At 37.8% G+C, this 25,224-nt stretch overlaps 3 protein-coding genes across 6 annotated transcripts in view; 2 read left to right on the top strand and 1 right to left on the bottom strand.

Moving 5' to 3' along the window:
- The first annotated feature begins 4,650 nt into the window (after positions 1–4,650).
- Positions 4,651–6,742, top strand: LOC136852718 (cuticle protein AMP4-like). The gene is made up of 3 exons (XM_067127638.1): positions 4,651–4,763; positions 5,690–5,898; positions 6,428–6,742. Exons 1-3 carry the CDS (start codon positions 4,755–4,757, stop codon positions 6,612–6,614), a joined length of 405 nt encoding a protein of 134 aa, XP_066983739.1. The 5' UTR covers positions 4,651–4,754; the 3' UTR covers positions 6,615–6,742.
- Positions 6,743–10,247: 3,505 nt separating this feature from the next.
- LOC136852717 (cuticle protein AM/CP1114-like) lies at positions 10,248–15,058 on the top strand. The gene is made up of 3 exons (XM_067127637.1): positions 10,248–10,307; positions 13,489–13,697; positions 14,730–15,058. The coding sequence occupies exons 1-3, from the start codon at positions 10,296–10,298 to the stop codon at positions 14,923–14,925; spliced, it is 417 nt and encodes a 138-aa protein (XP_066983738.1). The 5' UTR covers positions 10,248–10,295; the 3' UTR covers positions 14,926–15,058.
- A 5,530-nt stretch (positions 15,059–20,588) lies between these two features.
- Positions 20,589–25,224, bottom strand: part of LOC136852716 (cuticle protein AM/CP1114-like) — a 49,944-nt gene continuing 45,308 nt past the window's right edge. For 3 of the 4 annotated variants that reach the window (XR_010857215.1, XR_010857217.1, XR_010857218.1), the window contains exons 3-4: positions 22,959–23,046; positions 20,589–20,825 (exon numbers count right to left, since the gene is read on the bottom strand). The gene's annotated coding sequence lies outside the window, so the exon portion shown is untranslated. Of the gene's footprint in view, positions 20,826–22,958; positions 23,047–24,186; positions 24,331–25,224 lie in introns of those variants that run through there. The other variant, XR_010857216.1, reaches the window with a different exon arrangement.

Here is a 25,224-nt window from a genome sequence, read left to right as displayed (position 1 = left end):
AGAGAGAATAATCAGAGAAATAATCAACACAGACACAGAAATGAAGTGGGGGAAAGGCAGTATGAACAGAAGATATAAATTAGAGAGAGAGAGAGAGAGAGAGAGAGAGAGAGAGAGAGAGAGAGAGAGAGAGAGAGAGAGAAACTCAATAAGAACCAGAAAGCGACAAAATAAACGCGCCTAATTTGCCCACCCCTTCCGACCTAAAATCGACTGCACTATCGAATCTCCAAACCAGTTTGCCCAGGAGAGAGAGAGAGAGAGAGAGAGAGAGAGAGAGAGAGAGAGAGAGAGAGAGAGAGAGAGAGAGAATGTCCTAGCGCATGCACCTGAGATAACTGGAATGGATCTGAAGCTATAAAATTCCAAATAAAATTGTTTAAACGATGAGAGAAACACTTTTGTGGTCAGGTTGTAAACAGCCGAGTAATTCTCCCAAATGTCTTTCTCATATCTACCGCGTCTAGTTACTCCTGTGGCTTACTCTGGGTCACGTGCCCTGATAAAAGATGGGGTATTCAGTGGGTATTATGGGGGTATTATGGGACATTATCATTCACTAAAACTTGCAACAGGAACCGAGTGTCTGGGACGAGAAGCAACTTGTCAAAGTAAGGTGTGATTCTGGGTCACGTGATCGGATAAAAGATGGGGGGTATTGATGGGGTATTAAGTGAATATTATGGGGGTATTATGGGGCATTACCATCACCTAAACTTGCAACAGGAACCGAGTGTCTGGGACGAGAAGCAACTTGCCCTGATAAAAAATAAGATGTTCTGCATTATCTATTTCAAAATAAGATGTTCTGATCAATTTCTTTTTCTGGGTCACGTGCTCGGATAAAAGATTGGGTATTGAGTTGGTATTATTGGGGTATTTTGGGGCGTTATCATCACTAAAACTTGCAACAAGAACCAAGTATCTGGGACGAGAAGCAACTTGTCAAAATAAGATGTTCTGATCAATTGCCTTAAATTTCTTATTCAGGGTCACGTGCCCGGATAAAAGATGGGGTATTGAGTGGGTATTATGGGGCGTTATCATCACTAAAACTTGCAACAGGAACCAAGTATCTGGGACGAGAAGCAACTTGTCAAAATAAGATGTTCAGATCTATTGCCTTCGAGCAACGATGAAACAGGTCAAATATTTTGTGGTCCTTTAGAGTCATGTGCCAAGTTGGGTCACAATAAGACCTAAAAAATCCATTTATTTTTGCTTTCGTTTACAAGTTCACTTTGGGGATTTATGCCACTAGGATGAACCTCTAAGATTACAAAGCAACTCAGTTGCATTTATGGACCTCTAAGATTACAAAGCAACTCGGTTGCATTTATGGACCTCTAAGATTACAAAGCAACTCGGTTGCATTTATGGACCTCAAAAATTGCAAACAACTCATTTAGTTGCGTTTGCGGACCTCTAGATTGCAAAGGCAACTAACTTAGTTGCATTTATGGACCCCTAAGATTACAAAGCAATTCACTTAGTTGCATTTATGGACCTCTAGATTCCAAAAGTAACTCAGTTGCATCTATGGACCTCAAAAATTGCAAACAACTCACTTAGTTGCATTTATGGGCCACTAGATTGCAAAGGCAACTAACTTAGTTGCATTTATGTCCCTTTAAGATTACAAAGCAACTCACTTGGATGCATTTATGGACCTCTAGATTAAAAAAGAAACTCAGTTGCATTTATAGATCTCAAAAATTGTAAACAACTCACTTAAGTGCATTTGTGGACCTCTACATTAAAAAAGCAACTCAGTTGCATTTACAGACCTCAAAAATTGCAAAGACAATTCACTTAGTTGCATTTTTGGACCTCTAGATTGAAAAAGCAACTCAGTTGCATTTATAGACCTCAAAAATTGCAAAGACAATTCACTTGGTTGCATTTTTGGACCTCTAGATTAAAAAAGCAACTCAGTTTCATTTATAAACCTCAAAAATTACAAAGACAATTCACTTAGGACCTCCAGATTGCAAAAGTAACTCAGTTGCATTTATGGACCTCTAGATTGACAAAGCAACACACTTAGTTGTATTTAGAGACCTTTAAGATTTCAAAGACAACTCACTCCCTTGCAAAAATGCTTGCATGCAAATCAGGCCAGGGTCGGCGAGTTAAAACGATTGTGTCATTCGACGAGAGAGAGAGAGAGAGAGAGAGAGAGAGAGAGAGAGAGAGAGAGAGAGAGAGAGAGAGAGAGATTCAAAATAATCAACATTCGAGCACACATAACAATTGAGAAATACAATAATAATTTTATTTACCTTCTGGGACCATGAAACAGAGAGAGAGAGAGAGAAAGAGAGAGAGAGAGAGAGAGAGAGAGATTCAAAATAATCAACATTCGAGCACATATAACATTTGAGAAATACAATAATGACTTTATTTACCTTCTGGGACCATGAGAGAGAGAGAGAGAGAGAGAGAGAGAGAGAGAGAGAGAGAGAGAGATTCAAAATAATCAACATTGAGAGTACATGTAATAATTGACAAATACAAAAATAATTTATTTACCTTCTGGGACCATGAAACAGAGAGAGAGAGAGAGAGAGAGAGAGAGAGAGAGAGAGAGAGAGAGAGAGAGAGAGAGAGAGAGAGAGAGAGAGAGAGAGAGAGAGAGAGATTCAAAATAATCAACACTGGAGTACATGTAATAATTGACAAATACAATAATAACCTTTATTTACCTTCTGGGACCATGAAACAGAGAGAGAGAGAGAGAGAGAGAGAGAGAGAGAGAGAGAGAGAGAGATTCAAAATAATCAACATTGAGATGAGAGAAATACAATAATAACTTTATTTAGAGAGAGAGAGAGAGAGAGAGAGAGATTCAAAATAATCAACATTCAAGCACATATAACAATTGAGAAATACAATGATGATTTAATTTACCTTCTGATGGCGTCACAACTGGGAAGATATGAGCCTAGGTTAAACCTCATTATTATTATTATTATTATTATTATTATTATTATTATTATTATTATTATTATTGTTGTTTGTTGTTGTTAAGTCATTAACCAAACAAATACATAAACCTGATCTGATTTACTGCTAATTATTACTAAACGATTAAGGTTTAAAGAACTGAAATGGCATTTTACACAGGGATTAAATCTGACAGTTCTTTGTCGCAATTGGAATCATCTTAATCTTACTTGCTCTGGCGTTAATTCTTCATGGGTTTTGATGGCGTGGCTTTTGTGTATATGTATATGTATATGTATATGTATACATTAGTCCTTGAAACCACAGAACCCTGATAGCAAAAGATTTTGAGACCAGAAGTCTAATACACAAGAGGTTTCGAGGCCAAATAAACGTGAAACCCAAAGATGCTGAGACCAGAAGTCTGATACCAAGAGGTCTTGAGACCAAATGATCATGAAACCAAATGGTCTTGGGACTAAATAATCATTTGCGACCAAATGATCCTGAAACCAAATAGGTTTGAGACCAAATTATACTGATTCCAAAATGTTTTCAGACCAAATGATCCTGAAACCAGAAAGGTTCGAGACCAAATAATTGTGAAACCAGAGACCAAATGATTCTGAAACCAAAAAGGTTCGAGACCAAATAATTGTGAAACCCAAAGGTTTTGTGACCAAATTATACTGATTCCAAAATGTTTTGAGACCAAATTACCCTGAAACCAAAATGTTTTCAGACCAAATAATCCTGCAACTAAAAAGATTTGAAGCCAAATAATTGTGAAACCAAAAGGTTTTGAGCCCATATAACTCTGAAACCAAAATATTTGAGACCAGATGATCATGAGACCAAATGATCATGACACCAAATAATTTTGAGACCAAATTATACGGATTCCAAAATGTTTTCAGACCAAATGATCGTAAAACTAAATCGGTTTTGAGACCAAAATCTCTAGAGACCCAAATCTTGAAAAACCAATAGGTCTTGATACAAAATGATCTAAAACCCAAAATGATTTCGAAAATTAAGGTTTTTGAGACCAAAACCAAAGACTAAAGACCATGGAAACGAACCAAATGGGTCTTGAGACCAAAAATATCCCGAGACTAAAAGATCCTCAGACCAAAAAACAAAAAAATCTTGAGACCTAAATATCTCGAGAGACCTTGAGGCCTCAATTTCGACCAATAGCAGAAAATCGAGTCTAAACAGCCTTGACGCAGATTCCCTTTCAGACGACCTTAAAGGACAGAGAGAGAGAGAGAGAGAGAGAGAGAGAGAGAGAGAGAGAGAGAGAGAGAGAGAGAGGAAGCGAAGCGGCCTTCGGATGCATCAGAGATAAAGGGGAATAAAGCAAAGTTTTTTTGAGATTTTGAAGTTATGAAAAAACTGTTTTTATCTGACTGTTAAGCTCTTCATGGTTTGAGAGAGAGAGAGAGAGAGAGAGAGAGAGAGAGAGAGAGAGAGAGAGAGAGAGAGAGAGAGAGAGTAAATCACCCCAAAACCAGTTTATCAAGTCTCCAACATTGACCATGATTTGATAAGATGCTGGAGTGATTATAAAACAAGTGTCCTTTTTTTTCTGCCAATTCCAACCGCGACAAAGATTACTTTTCCTTCAACAACAATTTTACCCCACAGGGTCATGAATACCCGGATACCCAAATACCCCATTCCCCGCCGGCGGTAGATGAATGGGCATTGAAGGGGGAAGGGTCATGCCTCGAAGTTTTGGGTATAAAAAGGACTAGAGTGACCTGAGGAAGCACAGTTCATCACCTCGAGGAGCATCCGTAAACATGAAGCTGGTGAGTTGGGGCTTGTTGATGTCAGAGAAATTTGAATTAATTATTTATCTGATACAATTTTTTACTTGACAGTTTCACCACCAACAGGAGGTTGGTTCCAAGAATAAATTGAAGACAATGGTCAATGTCCCATTCACATATTTCAAACACTGATGTGATGTCAAAGAAATTTAAATTAGTTTTGTATATATTTATATCTTTTATGCAGTTTCCACAACAGGAGGTTGGTTCTAGAGTAAAATTGACTATAATAGTCACTACCATTTTCAAAAGCTTTAAGCATTACTAAAGCATTTGTTTATTTTATATATTTATATATCTTATGCAGTTTCCACAACAGGAGAGTTGGCCCAAGGGTCAAATGAAGGCGAGAGTTCTTACCACATTCATGTATTTCAAACTCTGTGGGCATTACTAAGAGGGCATTTGCAGCCTCCCTTCTGCCCCTAGATGCACCTATATTTTGGCCTTTTACTCTACTTCCATTCCCACTTCCCTTCTTCAGGCTTGCTGCCCAACTTCTGTAACTTTTCGCCCAGTTCCACCTTTAGAACCTTATAATTCACCTCCTTTATGATCTTGAGCTGTCCAACCACTCTAATTTCCCCTTTTTACTGTCTTGAGCTCTGAATGGCCTAAAGTAACCAACAGTGTTTGGCTTGACACCCTAAATCTCTTAGAATCATGAAGATTCTAAGATTTTTTTTCCAGATTCTGTGTCCCACTGATTGGCTTGACAGCCTAAGTCTCATAAAATTATAAAAATTACAAGATTTTCTCTCAGATTCTGTGTCCCACTGCTCGGCTTGACAGCCTAAATCTTATAGAATCATGAATATTCTAAGACTTTTTGCCCCAGATTCTGTCAAACTGCTTGGCTTGACAGCCTAGATCTCATAAAATCATAAAAATTCTCTTTTTTCCAGATTCTGGTAGCCTTCTTTGCAGCCTTGGCTTTGGCTGACGAAAGACCCCTGACCAGCCCAGTGGTGGTGGCCATCTTGAAGAACGAGCAGCACACCCCAGACGAGTTTGGAAACCACAACAGTGACTTCGAAGCCGCCAACGGCATCGAGGTCCACATTTCAGGATCCCAGGGAGAGAACGGAGGAGCCAATGTCATTGGTTCTTGGAGGTAAACACAAAAACCAAAAGGGTGTTTGGGGAATTTCACCAGAACTGAGGATATGATGAATTAGACGTTTGATTTAGGTCCTCATAACCCTCTTAAATATTCTGGGTCCCTGTGCATAACCCTGAGGAACACCTCTTCCTTCTCCAGCTACATAGCATTGGTGAAATTCAGAGTAGACCTGTAAGTCTAAAAGCCTCCAGAATAGAGAAGTTATAGGTCCATGGAGGAAAGATTAGCAGTCAGAATTTAAGTATTTTTGGATTCTAACTCTTCCTAAGTATTAGCAGACCTATTATCTTAGCCTGAATAGGTAATAGTTTTATGCCTTGATACTTCCCAAAACTCAGGGCCCTAGAAACTCACCCTGATGTACTCCTCTTCCCTTTTCCACCTGGCCTCAGGAAGACGAGGGCTCCATCGCTAGCCTAATATCTTAGCTTGAATGAATAAAGTAATAGTTTTGTGTCTCGATATTCCAAACACTCAAGGCCCTAAGAATTCCCACTGAGGTACTCCTCTTCTTTCCCAGCTACCCTCAGGAGGACGGCTCCATCGCCAGCCTCAAGTTCGTGGCCGACGAGAACGGGTACCAGCCTGAGTCTGACCTCCTGCCAGTGGCCCCACACTTCCCCCACCCGATTCCACAGTTCGTCCTCGACCAGATCGAGTTCGCCCGGCTCGAGGACGAGCGCGAGGCTCGCGGAGAGAGAGCCTGAAGGTCCAACTTGGAATCAAGGATGTCGACGGAATAGCTTCGAATAACGTCTATTTTATAAAGGATTATTTAAATATTTATTACTGTGTTCATTTGGATTTTTATGTAATAAATTTTGAGAATTGATTATAGGTTGTTTTTGAGTCCTTTGTGTCTACTTCACTTATTGTGAAATGAATAGTATGCATAATATATATATATATATATATATATATATATATATATATATATATATATATATATATATATATATATATATATATAAATATATATATATATATATATATATATATATATATATATATATATATATATATACATATATATATATATATATATATATACATACATATATATATAGATACATATATATACATGTTTATATATGTATATATGTGTATGTATATATATAGTATATACTCATGTAATATATATATATATAATATGTACTAGCATATAAATTAGAGAGAGAGAGAGAGAGAGAGAGAGAGAGAGAGAGAAAATTCCCTAAAAATCCACTGAATACTGCAGTTCCTATTACCTATGAATTACACACCTGGCAGTTAATAGACTGTAGTGGATCAAACCCATATGTAATTATAACAAGGGGTAGGAAAGCCTTCCCATAATGCCACACAGAATCTTTAAAAAACATTAATCTAAGTGTGAAATTTAGTCTGGTCACTACCTGAATGGGTGACCAGTACTAAGCTCTATGAGTTAGAGGGCTGACCATGGATAAGGGGCTAGCAGCCTCATTCCACAACTCAGTGCTTAAAAAAATGCTTGAAAAAATAGCAGATTTTAAATTGATACAACAAAAGTCATCGTGAACAGGGTAGACATAATAATAGCTTGCTTTTGTTGACAAGTGAATAATTGTTTTTTTTTTTTATTGTTGCGATTATGTTGAGAAAAAACGAGGTACATCAAGATAATTACATTGATTTAAACAACTCAAGATTACCTGTATAATCTGCAAGTGATTTGTCCTTACTCTGAGCAATTAGTTAATGTACCTTATCAAGTATATATATATATATATATATATATATATATATATATATATATATATATATATATATATATATATATATATATATATATATATATATATATATATATATATATATATATATATATATATATATATATATATATATATATATATATATATATATATACATATATACATATACATTATTATATTATATTATATAAATATATATACATGTACAGAGAGAGAGAGAGTACATAGTACATATATAAACATATGTACATCACACAATAATGAATACACATTATTCATACATTGTACACACACACATACACACATACATATGCCCAAATTTTAAGAGCTCATACTGACAAAAATATAAAAATGCTAAACCATTTTTTGTCAGCCAATAAAAATATGGTTTTCAACATTAATATTCATATATATATATATATATATATATATATATATATATATATATATATATATATATATATATATCATATATATATATATATATATATATATATATATATATATATATATATATATATATATATATATATATATATATATATATATATATATTATACAAACAGGATTTCATCACCCCAACAGCCAAGACTCAATACGAATAAAAGGGTGACACTCTCTTGTGCATAAAGGTCGCAGGAAAATTTAAATTGCTCTTCAGTATTGAGATTGGCATCGAAAGATATTGCTACATGCTTTAGCAATATTCGTTCTCTCTCTCTCTCTCTCTCTCTCTCTCTCTCTCTCTCTCTCTCTCTCTAAAACAAACAAGATTCAGATACACTCACAAGATTTGAAGGGTGGAAGGAGAGCACAAAATGTCCATTCTCTCTCTCTCTCTCTCAGTTGTGCTACGTCACTCTCCCTTTCTGCCTGCCCCTCTCTCTCTCTCTCTATACACAAACACACACATACATTACAATGGAAAGGGAAAATATAAAATCTCTCTCTCTCTCTCTCTCTCTCTCTCTCTCTCTCTCTCTCTCTCTCTCTCTCTCTCTCTCTCTCTCGCAATACATCAATGTACACATACCCACATATACATTTAGAATGAAAATGGAAAATACAAAATATTTCTCTCTCTCTCTCTCTGTTGTGCTACGTCACTCTCCCTTTCTATCTCTCTGTCTCTCTCTCTCATTCCCCATCATGCTGTATCATTCTCTCTCTCTCTCTCTCTCTCTCTCTCTCTCTCTCTCTCTCTCTCTCTCTCTCTCTCTGATTGAAAAACTGCGACCCACTCCTTCAATTTCGGATAAAATATTCCTATCACCCAAATCTCAGGAGACCCAAATTCCGAGCAAGAACGACCTATTCACCTTGACCATGACCTTGGAGAATGGAGGGAGTGGGAGAGAGAGGGAGAGAGAGGGAGAGGGAGGGGGATGGAGAGAGAGAGAGAGGGGGGGGAGGGGTTGTAGGGTGCCAATTGGGTGACCTCAAAATCCGAGGACCTACAAAAAAGAAGCCAAGAAACGGGTTCCTTTTGTGTCGACAAGTTGGAAGTCGATAGGTAGGATTTTGAGGGGGTGGGGAGGGTGGTCCCATTCACCGTCCAGTATGAGTTTTTTATCCAGAGGCCGATGGCAAGGCAATCCCGTGGTCCCTACGTGGTCTAGACCAAGCAGAAATATGAAGAGGAGGTCAGGGAAGGTTGGGTTTCATTTTGGAGTGATGGTGTTCCCTCCATCTCGAGAGTTCTTGTTTAAATTTTCCTGTGTCCTACCAAGAGCCTTCCTCTCTAATTCCCCACGCCTTCCCCGGGACTTCATTCCCCTTCTCTCATTCTTCTTGCCTTTCCCAGACGCCATTTTGCTCTCTCTCTCTCTCTCTCTCTCTCTCTCTCTCTCTCTCTCTCTCTCTCTCTCTCTCTCTCTCTCTCCCCTCAGTTTGTCATCTAATCTCATTTTGACTTTCCGAAGTTTCGTAATTTGCTTGAATTTCTAATTGACCATCTCTTCTTATTCACTAAACGTTTCCAATTGCTTTTACCTACTTACCCAAATCTCTCTCTCTCTCTCTCTCTCTCTCTCTCTCTCTCTCTCTCTCTCTCTCTCTCTCTCTCTCTCTTCCAATTCATTCTTTCCTCAATATATCTAAACTATATCATTTTGATTTTTCAAGTTTCTTAATTTATTTGAATTCACATCTCAGTTCTTGTATTTAACTCTCTCTCTCTCTCTCTCTCTCTCTCTCTCTCTCTCTCTCTCTCTCTCTCTCTCTCTCTCTCTCTCTCTCTCTTCCAATTCATTCTGTCCTTAATATTCTTTCCTTAATATACCATCTAATCTACTTCATTTTCATTTTTCAAGTTTCTTAATCTATTTGAATTCAAGTCTCAATTCTTCTGGTTAAACATTTCCTTGCCTACTCCTTACCCAAATCTCCTTACCCTTTTCCCTCAACCAAACAGCCCATGACAACCCCCTACCCCCTTCCCTATTCCCCTAACCATCCAAAGCCCTAAGGCAAGGCACCTTACCTTACACCAAGTGGCCTAAATACCCCCGTTTCTCATTTGCCCCATTTACCTGGGGTACAGGTGGCACAGAGGCACCGGGGGAGGTCACGAAGCATTCTGTGGGTATATAATGAGTGTCGAGTGCCCAATGGGCATCAGAGTGATCTGGCCTACCCCGACGAAAAGCAATCATGAAGCTGGTGGTGAGTGATCAAAGGGTGCCTGCCTGCCTGCCTGCCTGCAGGAAGCTAGCAAGCAATTTTGTGCTTTCAATAGAGTTCTCTCTCTCTCTCTTGTCATTCTGATGATGTAATTTGGTTCGTCTTGTGGTTAAATGCTTTCAGATGATTGTGTATTTATTTTAATTGCTTTAATTGCTTTTGAGTAAGATATTGCTTTGTGCTTGCATAGAATTCTCTTTTTTCATTCTGATTTCGTATTTAGTTTCTCTTGTGGTTCAATGCTTTCAGATGAAATGTTTTGTATATAAGTTTAATTATTTCTCTGGGTAAGATATTGCTTTGTGCTTGTATAGAATTCTTTTTCATTCTGATTCCGTATGTTAATTTCTCTTTGGTTCAATGCTTTCAGATGAATAATTGTGTATTTATTTATTTTAGTGGTTTCTGAGTAAGATATTACTTTGTGCTTGCATAGAATTCACTTTTTTTTTCATTCTGATTTCGTATGTTAATTTCTCTTTGGTTCAATGCTTTCAGATGAATATTTGTGTATTTATTTTAGTTGTTTCTGAGGAAGATATTGCTTGTGCTTGCATAGAATTCTCTCTTTTTTTCATTCTGATTTCGTATTTAATTCTCTAGTGGTTCAACGCTTTCAGATGAATATTTGTGTATTTATTTTAGTTGTTTATGAGTAAGATATTGCTTGTGCTTGCATAGAATTCTCTTTTTTCATTCTGATTTCGTATTTAATTCTCTAGTGGTTCAACGCTTTCAGATGAATATTTGTGTATTTATTTTAGTTGTTTCTGAGTAAGATATTGCTTATGCTTGCATAGAATTCTCTTTTATCCTTTCTGATGCATGTTAGTTTCTCTAGTAAATCAATGCTTTCAGATGAATATTTGTGTATTTATTTTAGTTGTTTCTAAGATATTGCTTTGTGCTTGCACAGAATTCTCTTTTATTCATCCCGATTTCGTATTTAATTTCTCTAGTAGTCAAGTGCTTTCAGATGAATTATTATTTAAGTTTAACTTTGCTTGTGTCTGAATAACGATCTGACTGATCTTGAACTTAAATTGCTTTCCAATGAGTATTACTCACAGCAGTTTCTTTCGTGGGGCTAAAATGCTTTCAGACGAATGCTTGTGTTGTGGTTTTCCCAAGAATATTTTGTGTTCATGCTTTAAAATCCTCTGACAATTCCTAATTTTATCCTTTAATTTAGCCTTGGGAGGCTAAATGCTTTCAGACGAATGTTTGTGCTGTGGTTTTTCAAGTTATTCAAGTCTGACTGTGCCTGAATAAGTTAATCTTTTGTGTTTGTGCTGTAAAATGACCTGACAATTATTTAATTTCTCTGATTCAAAGCCGCATTCCATGAGTATTATTCTCAGACTATCCAACTCGACAGTCATTGCTCTGTGCTGATTCACTAAAATGTTCAATTAAAACTGGTTCCATTCGAATGATCATTTTATTCACAGACCGTTGAACCTGACAGTCATTGCTGCATGCTAATTCACTAAAATGTTCAATTAAGACTGACTCCATTATACTTTCAATACAGAATTCTTTAACATGACTGAATGGAAATTTTAAATTCAATGTCCATTCTCGTTCTGATATATGTATGTATGCATATATATATATATATATATATATATATATATATATATATATATATATATATATATATTAATAAAATGTTCAATCAATTAAGACTGACTCCATTATACTTTCAATACAAAAATTCTTTAACATGACTGAAGGGAAAGTGTAAGTTCAGTGGCCATTCTCGTTCAGATATAATTATATATATATATATATATATATATATATATATATATATATATATATATATATATATATATATATATATATATATATATATATAAATATATATATATATATATATATATATATATATAGATATATATATATATAATATATAAATATATATATATATATATATAGATATATGTAAATATATATATATATATATATATATATATATATATATATATATATATATATATATATATATATATAAAGACCACCTTCAACTCGAGTATAATGAAAACTTCATGAAAACTAAACTCAAAAAGAGTCTTAAGAGCTCTGGACAATATCAAGTGCATTTTCTCCGCTTAGAGCCTCCAGGAATTCGTGTTGCAAGAAGAGAGAAAGAAAATATTTTTTTTCCACTGGAATTTAATTAAGACTTTCAAGATTCACTGAAAACAGGACGGTATGGACGCTTGTGTAAAAAAAAAAATGAATTCTGTCAAAAGCATATTTCAACTTAATATAGATCACGGAGGCTGTTGAAATTGCAATAAAGTTATAGAGGGGGAAATAATTAAAAGAGTTATATAATTCCTCCTGGAATATAAATTCTGCTTCAGTGAACTTTGGATGGTAACATTAAGCTTCCTAGTTGTGTTTCCAAGTGAAAAAAGGGGTTTGATTACTCGTGTTCAAATTGACTGTTTTGACTGTGTTCCTGATTCCATAATAGACCAAGCAGAGTTAGCCTACTTCACCTAACCCGGACAGAAAGGACCATATATTTTGGCAAGCAAACTTCACCTGAAGTATGAAGCCTGCCTCTCTCTCTCTCTCTCTCTCTCTCTCTCTCTCTCTCTCTCTCTCTCTCTCTCTATCTCTCTCCTCCTGAATTATCAAGCCTTCCTCTCACTATCTCCCTCAATCTATCAAACTCACTCTCTTTCTCCCTGAAGTACGAAGCCTTCCTTCTCTCTCTCTCTCTCTCTCTCTCTCTCTCTCTCTCTCTCTCTCTCTCTCTCTCTCTCTCTTCCTCCTGAAGTACCAAGCCTTCCTTTCATTCTCTCTGTCTATCAAACTTACTCTCTTTCTCCCTGAAGTATGAAGTCTTCCTCTCTCTCTCTCTCTCTCTCTCTCTCTCTCTCTCTCTCTCTCTCTCTCTCTCTCTCTCTCTCTCTCCTGAATTATCAAGCCTTCCTCTCTCTCTCAAGTATGAAGCCTCTCTCTCTCTCTCTCTCTCTCTCTCTCTCTCTCTCTCTCTCTCTCTCTCTTCCTCCTGAATTATCAAGCCTTCCTCTCACTATCTATCTCTGTCAAACTCACTCACTCTCTCCCTGAAGTATGAAGCCTTCCTTCCCCTCTCTCTATCTCAGTCTCTCTCTATCTCAGTCTCTCTCTCTCTCTCCCCCAGCTCGTAGTATCTTTCCTGGCAGTCTGCGCCCTGGCCGACAAGGCCCCCGGGGACAACCCCAAATTCGCCGCCATCCTGAAGAACGAACAGCACGACCCTGACGAGTTCGGGAACCACAACAGCGACTGGGAAACCGAGAACGGGATCGAGGTCCACATCTCTGGATCCCAGGGACCGACCGGAGGCGCCAATGTGATCGGATCGTGGAGGTAGGATGTTAGGATATGGATAGGATTTCAACGTTGCCGTCTACGGCCTTGGTTCTTGAGTGTATCTAAATCAGTCCTCGGTTCTTGAGTACAGTAGGATGTTAGGATGTGGATAGGGTGTCAAACGTGCTGTCTAAGATCTTAGTTCTCGAGTAGGATATTAAAATAGGTCCTCAGTTCATGAACAGGATGTCAAAATAGGTCTTCAGTTCATGAATAGGATGTCAAAATAGGTCTTCAGTTCATGAATAGGATGTTAAAATAGGTCTTCAGTTCATGAATAGGATGTCAAAATAGGCCTTCAGTTCATGAATAGGATGTCAATAAAGGTCCTCAGTTCTCGAGTAGGATATCAAAATAGATCCTTAGTTCTCGAATAGGATGTCAAAATAGGTCCTCAGTTCATGAGTAGGATGTCAAAATAGAAATGAATGTCTTAATTTCACTTCTAATGTGATTTGGTCTCAAGTTTTTAGGTCCCTATATCAACCACGAAACGTCCCCCCTAAAGCTTTAGGTACCTATTTCTTAAATACCTAAAATGTAGTTTTGCTAAAACCTTAATTTTTAAGAATTTAAGACATTACGTACCTTTTATAGTGCTATCAATACTGATATCAAATTCTAGTTCTCATTAAATGGTCTACAACTGGATTCTTCCTAAATATCATAGGTCCTGAGCCTGCCTAAATACCTCAGGTCCTAGCAATTACCCTTAGGCATCCCAGTGACTTCCAGTAACCCTTAAAGGGGCTGTCCTTATACTCCCTAAATAATTTAGGCCCTAGCAAGTACCCTAGTGGCATCTCAGCGATTTCCAGTTACCCTTTAAAAAGGACTGTCATTATATTCCCTAAATGATTTAGGTCCTATCAAGTACCCCTGCGGCATTCCAGTGATTCTCAGCTACCCTGAATAATTTAGGTCCTAGTTACTTTCATTTCACCTACCCTTAAGGGAAGGGAATAGAGTCCCTCCCTAAACATTCTGGGTCCTTAAAACTAACCCTACGGTACCCCTTTCCTCTTCCAGCTACCCTCAGGATGACGGCAGCGTCGCCAACCTCAAGTTCGTGGCCGACGAAAACGGATACCAACCCGAGTCTGACCTCCTGCCAGTGGCCCCACACTTCCCCCACCCGATTCCCCAGTTCGTCCTCGACCAGATCGAGTTCGCCAGGCTCGAGGACGAGCGCCGGGCCCGTGGAGGCGTCAGTTATGAGAAGTAGAGTGATATCGAGGACCACTTTTGAACGGATTTGGTGAACGGATTCTTCGACATTTTAATTTATTGAATTCCAAACAATATTTATAATGTGGCTTTATTTGAAGGTTCATAAATAAAAGGACAACTTTGAAAAACGTTTGTTTACAACCCTGGTGTTGTTGTTTATAACCCTAAAAAATATTGTTGTTTATGAGACGAATCACTTCAGGATTATGAGAAGCATTACCTGACAGGGTTAAGCTACATGACCCCTACAGATAATTTAGCAGTCCCAATCTTCAGCCCCCTAACCTGGCATCATCATCCACGATACTAAGAAACAATACAACTCTTCGCAGAGAGAGAGAGAGAGAGAGAGAGAGAGAGAGAGAGAGAGAGAGAGAGAGAGACGTATTTAAATTCATAGAGTGAGTGAGTCTGAGAGCCTTCTTTTGAATTCAGAGTTGAGAGAGAGAGAGAGAGAGAGAGAGAGAGAGAGAGAGAGAGAGAGAGAGAGAGAGACCAAGCCCTTTAATTAAGCCTAACAATGCATTTCGCAGCTTCACAGCAAAGGACTAAAATAAAACAGCTCGTGTAAAGGACTCAACGTGTGTGCATTGAGCCAAGTTTAAATAGCTTTGTTATATCAAGAGGCACTATCTATTTATCAACTTAAACGACGGATTAAAGTGCAAATGCAATCCAGAGAGAGAGAGAGAGAGAGAGAGAGAGAGAGAGAGAGAGAGAGAGAGAGAGAGAGAGAGAGAGAGAGAGAAAGGACAATAGATCAACACCATCTGGCAAGGAATGACAAAGCATGATCAAGGGAAGGAGAATGCATTAACAGGATTGCAGACGACAGCCACCTTGCATTCTGATCAAAGATGCAATGAGAGAGAGAGAGAGAGAGAGAGAGAGAGAGAGAGAGAGAGAGAGAGAGAGAGAGAGAGAGAGAGAGAGAGAGAGAGAAATATCATCACATGTTCTTTCCAGAATGGACCTCCTTTGTTAAGTGATAATGTCCCATATTGTGTTATACAGTGAATTTCTCGCATTTCAGAATACACAAACTTCTTATATCACATTCTAAACGCTTTCTAATACATAATACAGGCCCCAGGTTTCAGAATACGCTCTGTTGTTTCATGAAACGTCTCCCATGTTTCAGAATGAGCCCCACCGTTTAAGAATACTCTCTCCTCCAGTGTTCTATACGTAGCTTCCCGCGTTTCAGAATACCCTTCAAGCTTCACACAAAAAATCTCCCATTTCCTTATCACTTCAAAAAATCAGAATCTTCACCACCTTTCAGAATACTGTCCGAAAGTGGAAGACTACAGTATCTGCAAAAATACAAAACTGAGAAAAATGGTAGATACTGCAGTTTTCCCTGGCCTTAACTACTGATTTTGCAGCTACTGCAACTAGGGCCCCTAAATAAAGCATTGAAAAATTCTGAAACTGCAGTATCTGCAAAAATACAAAACTGAGAAAATGGTAGATTGCAGTTTTCCTGGCCTTAACTACTGATTTTGCAGCTACTGCAACTAGGGCCCCCTAAATAAAGCATTGAAAATTCATTCTGAAACTGCAGTATCTGCAAAAATACAAAACTGAGAAAAATGGTCGATACTGCAGTTTTCCCTGGCCTTAACTACTGATTTTGCAGCTACTGCAAATAGGGCCCCCTAAATAAAGCATTGAAGATTCATTCTGAAACTGCAGTATCTGCAAAAATACAAAACTGAGAAAAATGGTCGATACTGCAGTTTTCCCTGGCCTTAACTACTGATTTTGCAGCTACTGCAAATGGGATACCCTAAATACTCGTGGAAAGCATTGGAGAATCATTCTGAAGCTGCAGTAACCTGTGTATTAGTGTTTCATGAGCCCAATAGGTGGCATATCTCAATTTCGACATTTTTCGGATACTGAAGCCAATTTCTTTAACACTTCCAACATAACTGAAAACTCTCCCCGCAGCTTTCAGAATACACTTCCGACGCTCACCAACATTCTTACACACAAACGCCCTCGTCCAGTCTACCGAAAAAGCACAAACACGTACACATACACACAAACAAACTCTTCCTACTGCATACCCCAATTTCCGGAACACTTCAAACAAATCAGAATCTCCCCAAACTTTCAGGATACGCCTCCAGCGCTCACCAACATTCTTACACACAAACACACCTGTTCAGTCTATCGTAAACACACACAAACACGTACACATACACACACAAACAAGACTTCGCGGCACGAGGTTACCTAGCAAATATATCTCGAACACTTGAATGTCATTAATTGGAGATAATTAGATGAAGCTTGCCACTGTAACTGTTCGTGTAATTAGGACCGGGATTTCATTTGGTTGAGTTGCTCGACTTTGCGTGGAGTTTGGAGAGAGAGAGAGAGAGAGAGAGAGAGAGAGAGAGAGAGAGAGAGAGAGAGAGAGAGGAGAGCAGGAAGCAAATAACTGGAGGAGGAGGAGGAGGAGGAGGAGGAGGAGGAGGAGGAGGAGGAGGAGGAGGAGGAGGAGGAGGAGAGAGAGAGGGAGGGAGAGAGAGAATTAAGCAAGCAAAAAGCAAATAATTTGAGAGAGAGAGAGAGAGAGAGAAGAGAAGAGAGAGAGAGAAGAGAGAAAGTAAGGATTGAAACTGGAGGAGGAGGAGAGAGAGAGAGAGAGAGGAGGAGGAGGAGAGAGAGAGAGAGAGAGAGAGAGAGAGAGAGAGAGAGAGAGAAATTAAGCAAGCAAAAGAAATAACTGAAATAACTGGAGGAGGAGGAGGAGGAGGAGGAGGAGGAGGAGGAGGAGGAGGAGGAGGAGGAGGAGGAGGAGGAGGAGGAGGAGGAGGAGGAGGAGGAGGAGGAGGAGGAGGAGGAGAGAGAGAGGAGAGAGAGAGAGAGAGAGAGAGAGAGAGAGAGAGAGAGAGAGAGAGAGAGAGAGAGCAAAAAGCAAATAACTGCAGGAGGAGGAGGAGGAGGAGAGGAGGAGGAGGAGACAAAAACTGTAGGAAAGCAACGATTAAACAGAGAGAGAGAGAGAGAGAGAGAGAGAGAGAGAGAGAGAGAGAGACTCGCAAACTGCAAGCAATCACAGGGGTCCCCCCCCCTCCCCAAACAAAAATAAAATAAAACTGGTCTAATTTAACCAGTATAACCAAACACATGACTTGTCCCTTATAATACGGTCACCACCACCCCCCCCCGCCCCCAGGCCAATTTATTGATACATGAAAACCTGTAATTTAAAGAGAGTTACACCATCTGCATCGACGTCGTCTTAACACGAGAGACTGCCGTTACAAAACCGACGTAAAATGGTTTTAAAAATCCCTTTGTAATCCCTTAACAGGTGACCATAATTCTCACAGTTTTATGGCCATAATGTTTATATATATATATTTAAGGAGGAGTTTCCAATTTGGGATATAGAACCAGGCATTAAATACAAGTTCCAGGAGACTTTTAAGTCTCCTAAAATGCAAAAACGGAGATAAGAACCCTATTGAGAGCATATTATAATTTTGTATGATTAAAATAAAGCAGCTCACTCCATAAGGCAACCCCAGGCATTACCTCTAGTTTTGAAATTATCGAAACTTGGACAAAGCAGTTTAAGTTCAGTTCGAGATCGAAGATAATGACTTGAATCATGACAGGAAAGTCTGCAGGACACCACAGAGACCAGTTAATAAAATGATAGGCATTCACAAGATCTATTAATTATGTAATTGCACGTTTCTCTTAAATCAGATTAACGCTGTCCCTACTACGTATGAAGGAAAAAGTTGAATCTGGATATCAGTTTTAGATGGCGGGAAATTGCTTTTTTGTGGGAATCTGTAATTACATCTACGTGAATATTGACTCAGGCGATTACATCTGTTTGATGGCGAGGCCATGAGTAAGGCGGATTGGACTTTTACTTGCATAAGAATTCACGTAGGTAGTTGAAACTACTGTACTTTCATCTGAATCTACGTTTGGTCACCTACATCTACCTTCAACTGAATCTTATAAACCTCATACTTTGCATAAGAATTCACGCAGGCAGTTAAAACTTTCATCTGAATCTACAAGGTTTGGTACCCTACATATACCTTCATCCGAGTCTCATACCTTAAATACTTGGATTCACGACCTATTAAAGATCTAAAACCAGTTTACTGAAATAAGTAACCTTAACCTAGCTATCTAATCTCGCGACTCTTCAAATTGTAGGACCTTATAGCCAAAATGCAGACACCTTTCGCCAAACACTGGACCCAGCATTTGAGAAGTGTGGGAGAAACTTAGCATTCCCATTGATCTATTTTTTTTTTTTTTTGCCTCCAAGTATGCCGTTGGGCCTGTATTGTAAGGCTTATCTATAACCAACCTTCATCCCTTAACCTGTATGTAGCTTGCATCACCATCTATGCTCTTGGCAAAGCTTTTTATACCTTCTGATTGAAAGGGCTAAACTACTCGACACCTTCAAAATTATTCTACTGCCAGTTAAGACCATTGGTTAAGTATTAATGCTACCATAGCTTAACCATGATTAAGCATCGTACAAGACACCTCCCCCCCCGCTAAATCTAATGTCCAACTTTCCGGTAACCTACGAAGCTGTTAAGATCTGTTCAAAGTTTCACCTAACCATTCCACTTTCAACCTTTGTTTCTATAATTTTATTTTAATCACCTGCCACCCTTGACATTCTTTAAGCACTTCCGTACCAGCTGGCACAATTGTGCCTTAAACTCTTAAGCCAGGATAACTTTCTCCATCGATTACCTCATATGAACGTACCAGCATAACTGGTTTTAGATAATCTTACCCGTAGTTTGGAGCCAAGCTCCCTCCACACCTTCCGGTGGATACATCCCTTCACACCTTAGCAACTCTGGGTAAGGCCCTCCACTTCAGTACATCTCAGCAATGCCCTACCCCTCTCCATTACGTCCATAAGCCCCAGAAGGCAAGGCCCTCCACACCTTTGGGCTTTGGGCTATAACCATGGGGCAAAGCCCACCACCTCCATTGCACCCTACAGAGCAAAGCTCTACACCTGTCAGCTTGGACCTCCACATTAGCCATAGGGCTAAGGCCCTCAACACCTTTGGGCTTGACAACCACTAGGCCAGGCCCTCCCAACCTCTACCTTGAACTCACACCTTCAGGACAAAGGCCCTCCTGACCTTTAAGGCCCTTCAACCTTCAATTCCCCTGGGGCAAAGACCCGTTCCTCTTGGGAACTGGGCCCTCCATAGATAATTGGAATCCTCCATTCATCTCAGAGCGGCCAGATCTTCCAAGCTTCAATACTTACAGGGCCAGGCCATCCACACCTTCCTTTAAACCCTCAATCTCGGCCCTTAAGACCTCTACACTGCAACACCCCTGGGGCCTTGTTTCAGGGCAAAACCCTCCATTTTTGTCAAGTCCCCTTCACATACAACATTCACCTGAACTAAATACTGCATATGGACTTTGGCAGGAAGTACCACAATCTTTCTAATTCTTAACCTTCACTCCAGCTGCAATTTTGATAACAGGCTCTTAAAACTGCATCATCGAACAATACTTTTAGTTGCAAGTTTAACCATTTCAGCCTAATGTATGACAAGTGGACGGGAAGCCTTATTTGATAACCTGCTAAAACTATCTCAATTTAGGAACTCAATATACACGACGACCACTAGTACTTTTATTTAAAAATCAAACAGAACCAAAAACACATTCTCCAACCGTTCAATACATTTAACTATTCAAAGATGTTCTTGACTGCAGTACTAACGGCCCAATTCTGACCAGCTTTCTTGGATTCAACTTCGGAAAGGCTGTTTAAAGCACTACTTCAGGGTATCCTAGGTCCTCGCACTCCAAAGAAATGAAAGCTGTCCTACTACAGTGTTTCATGCACTCCAACACCTGCAAAATATAGAACAGCTAAGTATTGCGCACTAGAGTACTCCAAAACTGGAGTCAAATCGACTGAAAGTAATGTAGTCAGTGCTTAAAGAATGTCCAGCTAGCATTAATGAATGAGCATTAAACTTAAATCACTTTAGGTTTCCACAATTCAAGTAAAGGAAGTAATTAAAATAAAGCTTAAAGTTTACAAAGCTTACAAAGCCCAAAGTTAAATAAAGCCCAAAGCCCAAAGTTAAATAAAGCCCAAAGCCCAAAGTTAAATAAAGCCCAAAGCCCAAAGTTAAATAAAAAAGCCCAAAGTCCAAAGTTAAAAAAGCCCAAAGTCCAAAGTTAAATAAAGCAAAGTTAAATAAAGCCCAAAGTTAAAGCCCAAAGTACAAAGTTAAATAAAGTCCAAAGTTAAATAAATTTCAAAGTCCTAAGTTAAACTAAGTTAAATAAAGTTCAAAGTCCTAAGTTAAATAAAGCCCAAAGTTAAATAAAGTCCAAAAAGCCCAAAGTTAAAGTTAAAGCCCAAAGCCCAAAGTTAAATAAATTCCAAAGCCCAAAGTTAAATAAATTCCAAAGCCCAAAGTTAAATAAATTCCAAAGCCCAAAGTTAAATAAATTCCAAAGTCCAAAGTTAAATAAATTCCAAAGTCCAAAGTTAAATAAATTCCAAAGTCCAAAGTTAAATAAATAAAGTTCAAAGTTCAAAGTTAAATAAAGTTCAAAGTCCAAAGTTAAATAAAGTTCAAGTTCAAAGTTCAAAGTCCAAAGTTAAATAAATTCCAAAGTTCAAAAGTTAAATAAATTCCAAAGTCCAAAGTTAAATAAAGTTCAAAGTCCAAAGTTAAATAAAGTTCAAAGTCCAAAGTTAAATAAAGTTCAAAGTCCAAAGTTAAATAAAGTTCAAAGTCTAAGTTAAATAAAGTTCAAAGTCCAAAGTTAAATAAAGTTCAAAGTCCAAAGTTAAAGTTCAGCGAGTTAAATGTTCAAAGTTTTAAGCTAGATAAGTTTCAAGTTTCAAAGTTTAAAGTTTCAAGGTTCAAGTAGGACAACCCATGAAACTTCATTTAGAATAACTTTCAAGGAAATCAAGCAAATTAAGGGTACAATAACCCATGAAATTTCAACCCAAATAAACTGAACAATTACCCCAAAACCCTAAAACTCTCGAAGATTCAAGGACAGCCCAAGTCCCATAAACAGGACTACGAGCAGAAAAACTCAAGAAATGCCCCTAACTAAATACCTTTTTCCTCAAAAGTTTATCAGCAAAACAAGACTATAGACTAAATTTAGTCTGAAAACACTACAAAACTTTGGAACCATAACTTGAGAAATCAGGCTTTTTAGAAGTTTCAAAGCCCTGTGTGAAACTAGGCTAAGCTGATCACAACCAATTAGACATCGGACCAACTTTGACTGTCAGGGGCAAGTCTCAAAACTAAACCATTCAGCAACAGCTATAAAAACCAGCCCTTAGGTTCACACCATAAATACTTTACCAGACATTCTTGTAAAGATCTAGCCTGGTTCCTACATTTAAAGAAATTAGCTTTACACTTTAAAGCACTAAGATATTAACCATTAACTTCACATTCCACTTTGTAAAAGTGGAACGTTAAATATGACTTCCACACTATTAAGATTCCAATATGAATTAGCAAGGTTCGTTATACGGATTAGGCTTTAGCTAACCCAATTAACTGAGCAGGCCAATAGTTCCACAGAAGAAATTACACAAGTTTTACCACAGTAATTTTATAACAGACCTGAACTATTTTCTGAATTCATTATGCCCAACCAGTCGCCACAACCCCAAAACCAGTCGCCACAACCCCACCACCAGTCGCCACAACCCCACCACCAGTCGCCACAACCCCAAAACCAGTCGCCACAACCCCAAAACCAGTCGCCACAACCCCAAAACCAGTCGCCACAACCCCAAAACCAGTCGCCACAACCCCAAAACCAGTCGCCACAACCCCACAACCAGTCGCCACAACCCCCAAAACCAGTCAAAAACCCCAAAACCAGTCGCCACAACCTCTATTTTCTATTTTGGCAAACTCAACACATTTAAGGCCAATTACAAAATCTAAGCCACAAATCAACACCTTAAACCTTTGAAAACCATGTACTTACCTTCCATTAGGTGGGTTATCAAGTTCCTTCAATTCCTGTAGAGGATTCCTGAGTGCGAACGGAGACTCCATGACTCCGGGCAACAGACCTGGAATATTTTGAAGTGTCATTTAATCGTTTACTTTAGAATGTTTACACTAACCACGAATCGATAGGTTAAAATTACTTTTAAAACTTGAACATTAAAAATTGAGATAAATATAGTTAACTAGAACTATAAAGTCATATTCAAATTGCTATGAATAAGTTCAAAGCAAATATACTTAAAATTTTACAAAAATACCAGTCACAACCATACCAGAACAATCTTGAATAGTAATTTAAAAAATCTGCCACAAGGTGAAATTTTGAACTTTAAAAGTAAAACCAAGAGCAGCCTTACGCAAAAAAAGTAGCCTATAGCAAAAATAAAACTGGCAAAAAACCAAATCCAAAAAAAACAAAAAAAAATTCAATCTTAGCAAAACCCTAATAACGCAAAAGTTTAAAAAAAAAGCTCAATATATAAGCCGAAAATCGGCACCCCAGAATATAAATCTTAAATACCCGTATTTCACTAAACCATTTCTATAAAATTTGGAATATAAAAACAAAAAGTTACTTAAAAACGCAAATTAAAGTATATAAAATCACCAAAACAGCCTTAAGCAATGAAATAGCAAAACCTAAAAAAAACCCGATGAACAAAAAGCAAAGAAAAACTAAGCTTAATATAAAAACCAGGATTAAGACATACGGGATACCAGACAAATTTAATTTTACGGGCAAAACTCAGATATAGGAATTTGAAAGGTTATAATTATCAGTTACATATCACCAACGCAGCCTTTCGGAATAGCAAAAACTTTAAAATTTAAGTTAAAATGCTTTACAACACTTACAAACCTACGAATCCCAAAAATTAAGCAAATCTTTCAGAATTGAAGCAGAAACTTATAAACTCAGGAATACCCAAAGCTTAAATCACCATAGTTTTGCAAAATAAAAAAATTAACTAATTAAAGCTAAAATTTAATTTTATAAAGCGAGAAAAAAACAGTTGCCAAAGCAGTGTCCTTAAAAAGGAAATTTTTTTTCGGAAATTTAATACTACGAATTAAGTTCCTATAAACTACATTACCTGCACAAATACAGCCTACCACAAGAATAAAACTTGAAAATATTTGAAAAGCTTAAAACATCTAAAAACTAAAGACTTAAAATTCACTTTAAAACATTAAGAACACACCTATAAAACACCAAATGGAATCACTTAACCGGCTAACGCAGCCAACACAACACACAGGACGATACAAAACAACTAAACACTCGAACTTCCTCCTAGCCCTGGAGGTAAACTTTATCCGCTGAGCAAAGATAATGAAAGAGTACGAGGTAGATTACGGCAACGCTTCCAGCGCCATCTGCCGGCTCCAAATATCATGAAAGAGTACAAGGTAGATTACGGCAACGCTCCCAACGCCTTCTACTGGCTGCAAAAATCAACTCACGGAGATGTCAAAATATGAAGAATTGTGGATTCATCCAGATTTTTCAGAAATTATTTTTAATTTTTGGTTATTTTCTGGTTAAGTGGTTACACAAGGGGATATATTTAACGTAGGTGATTTTATAATGATTTTCACAAACAGGTGATTTAGTAATGTTTTTTTCAAATTTGTGATTTTGTTGTTAAATAAAGAATTATGAATTCATCCAGATTTTTCAGAAATTATTTTCAATTTTTTTAATTTTCTGGTTAAGTGGTTATTTACAGAGATACTTTTTGTAAGGTATGTGATTTCATAGTGATCTCCCTAAACAGGTGAATAAGTTAAGTTTTTCCAGGAAGGTGATTTTCTTGTGATTTCATAATTTATCAAAAAAAGGTGATTTCCTATTTTATTCCTAAAACTTGATTTAATGGTGATTTCATCCAAGGAAGGTGATTTTATAGTGATTTTCCTAAGCAGGTGATTAAGTTAAGTTTTTCCAGAAAGGTAATTTTCTTGTGATTTCTGTAAAAACGTGATTTCGTAACTTTCACCCAAAAAAGGCGATTTCCTATTTTATTCCTAAAACCTGATTTAATGGTGATTTCATCCAAGGAAGGTGATTTTCTGGTGATTTAAAATAAAAGTGATTGTGACGATTACGAAGAAAATAACGAGGGAAATTTGGATATTTTCCAGGAGAGAGAGAGAGAGAGAGAGAGAGAGAGAGAGAGAGAGAGAGAGTTGAGACAAGAAAAAAAAAGCTCAGAGAGAGAGAGAAGAAAAGAAAAAGA

The sequence above is a fragment of the Macrobrachium rosenbergii genome, chromosome 26 (assembly GCF_040412425.1).
Source record: "Macrobrachium rosenbergii isolate ZJJX-2024 chromosome 26, ASM4041242v1, whole genome shotgun sequence".
In the NCBI taxonomy this organism is placed as follows: domain Eukaryota; kingdom Metazoa; phylum Arthropoda; class Malacostraca; order Decapoda; family Palaemonidae; genus Macrobrachium; species Macrobrachium rosenbergii.
This window is presented reverse-complemented; position numbering and strand designations above follow the sequence as displayed.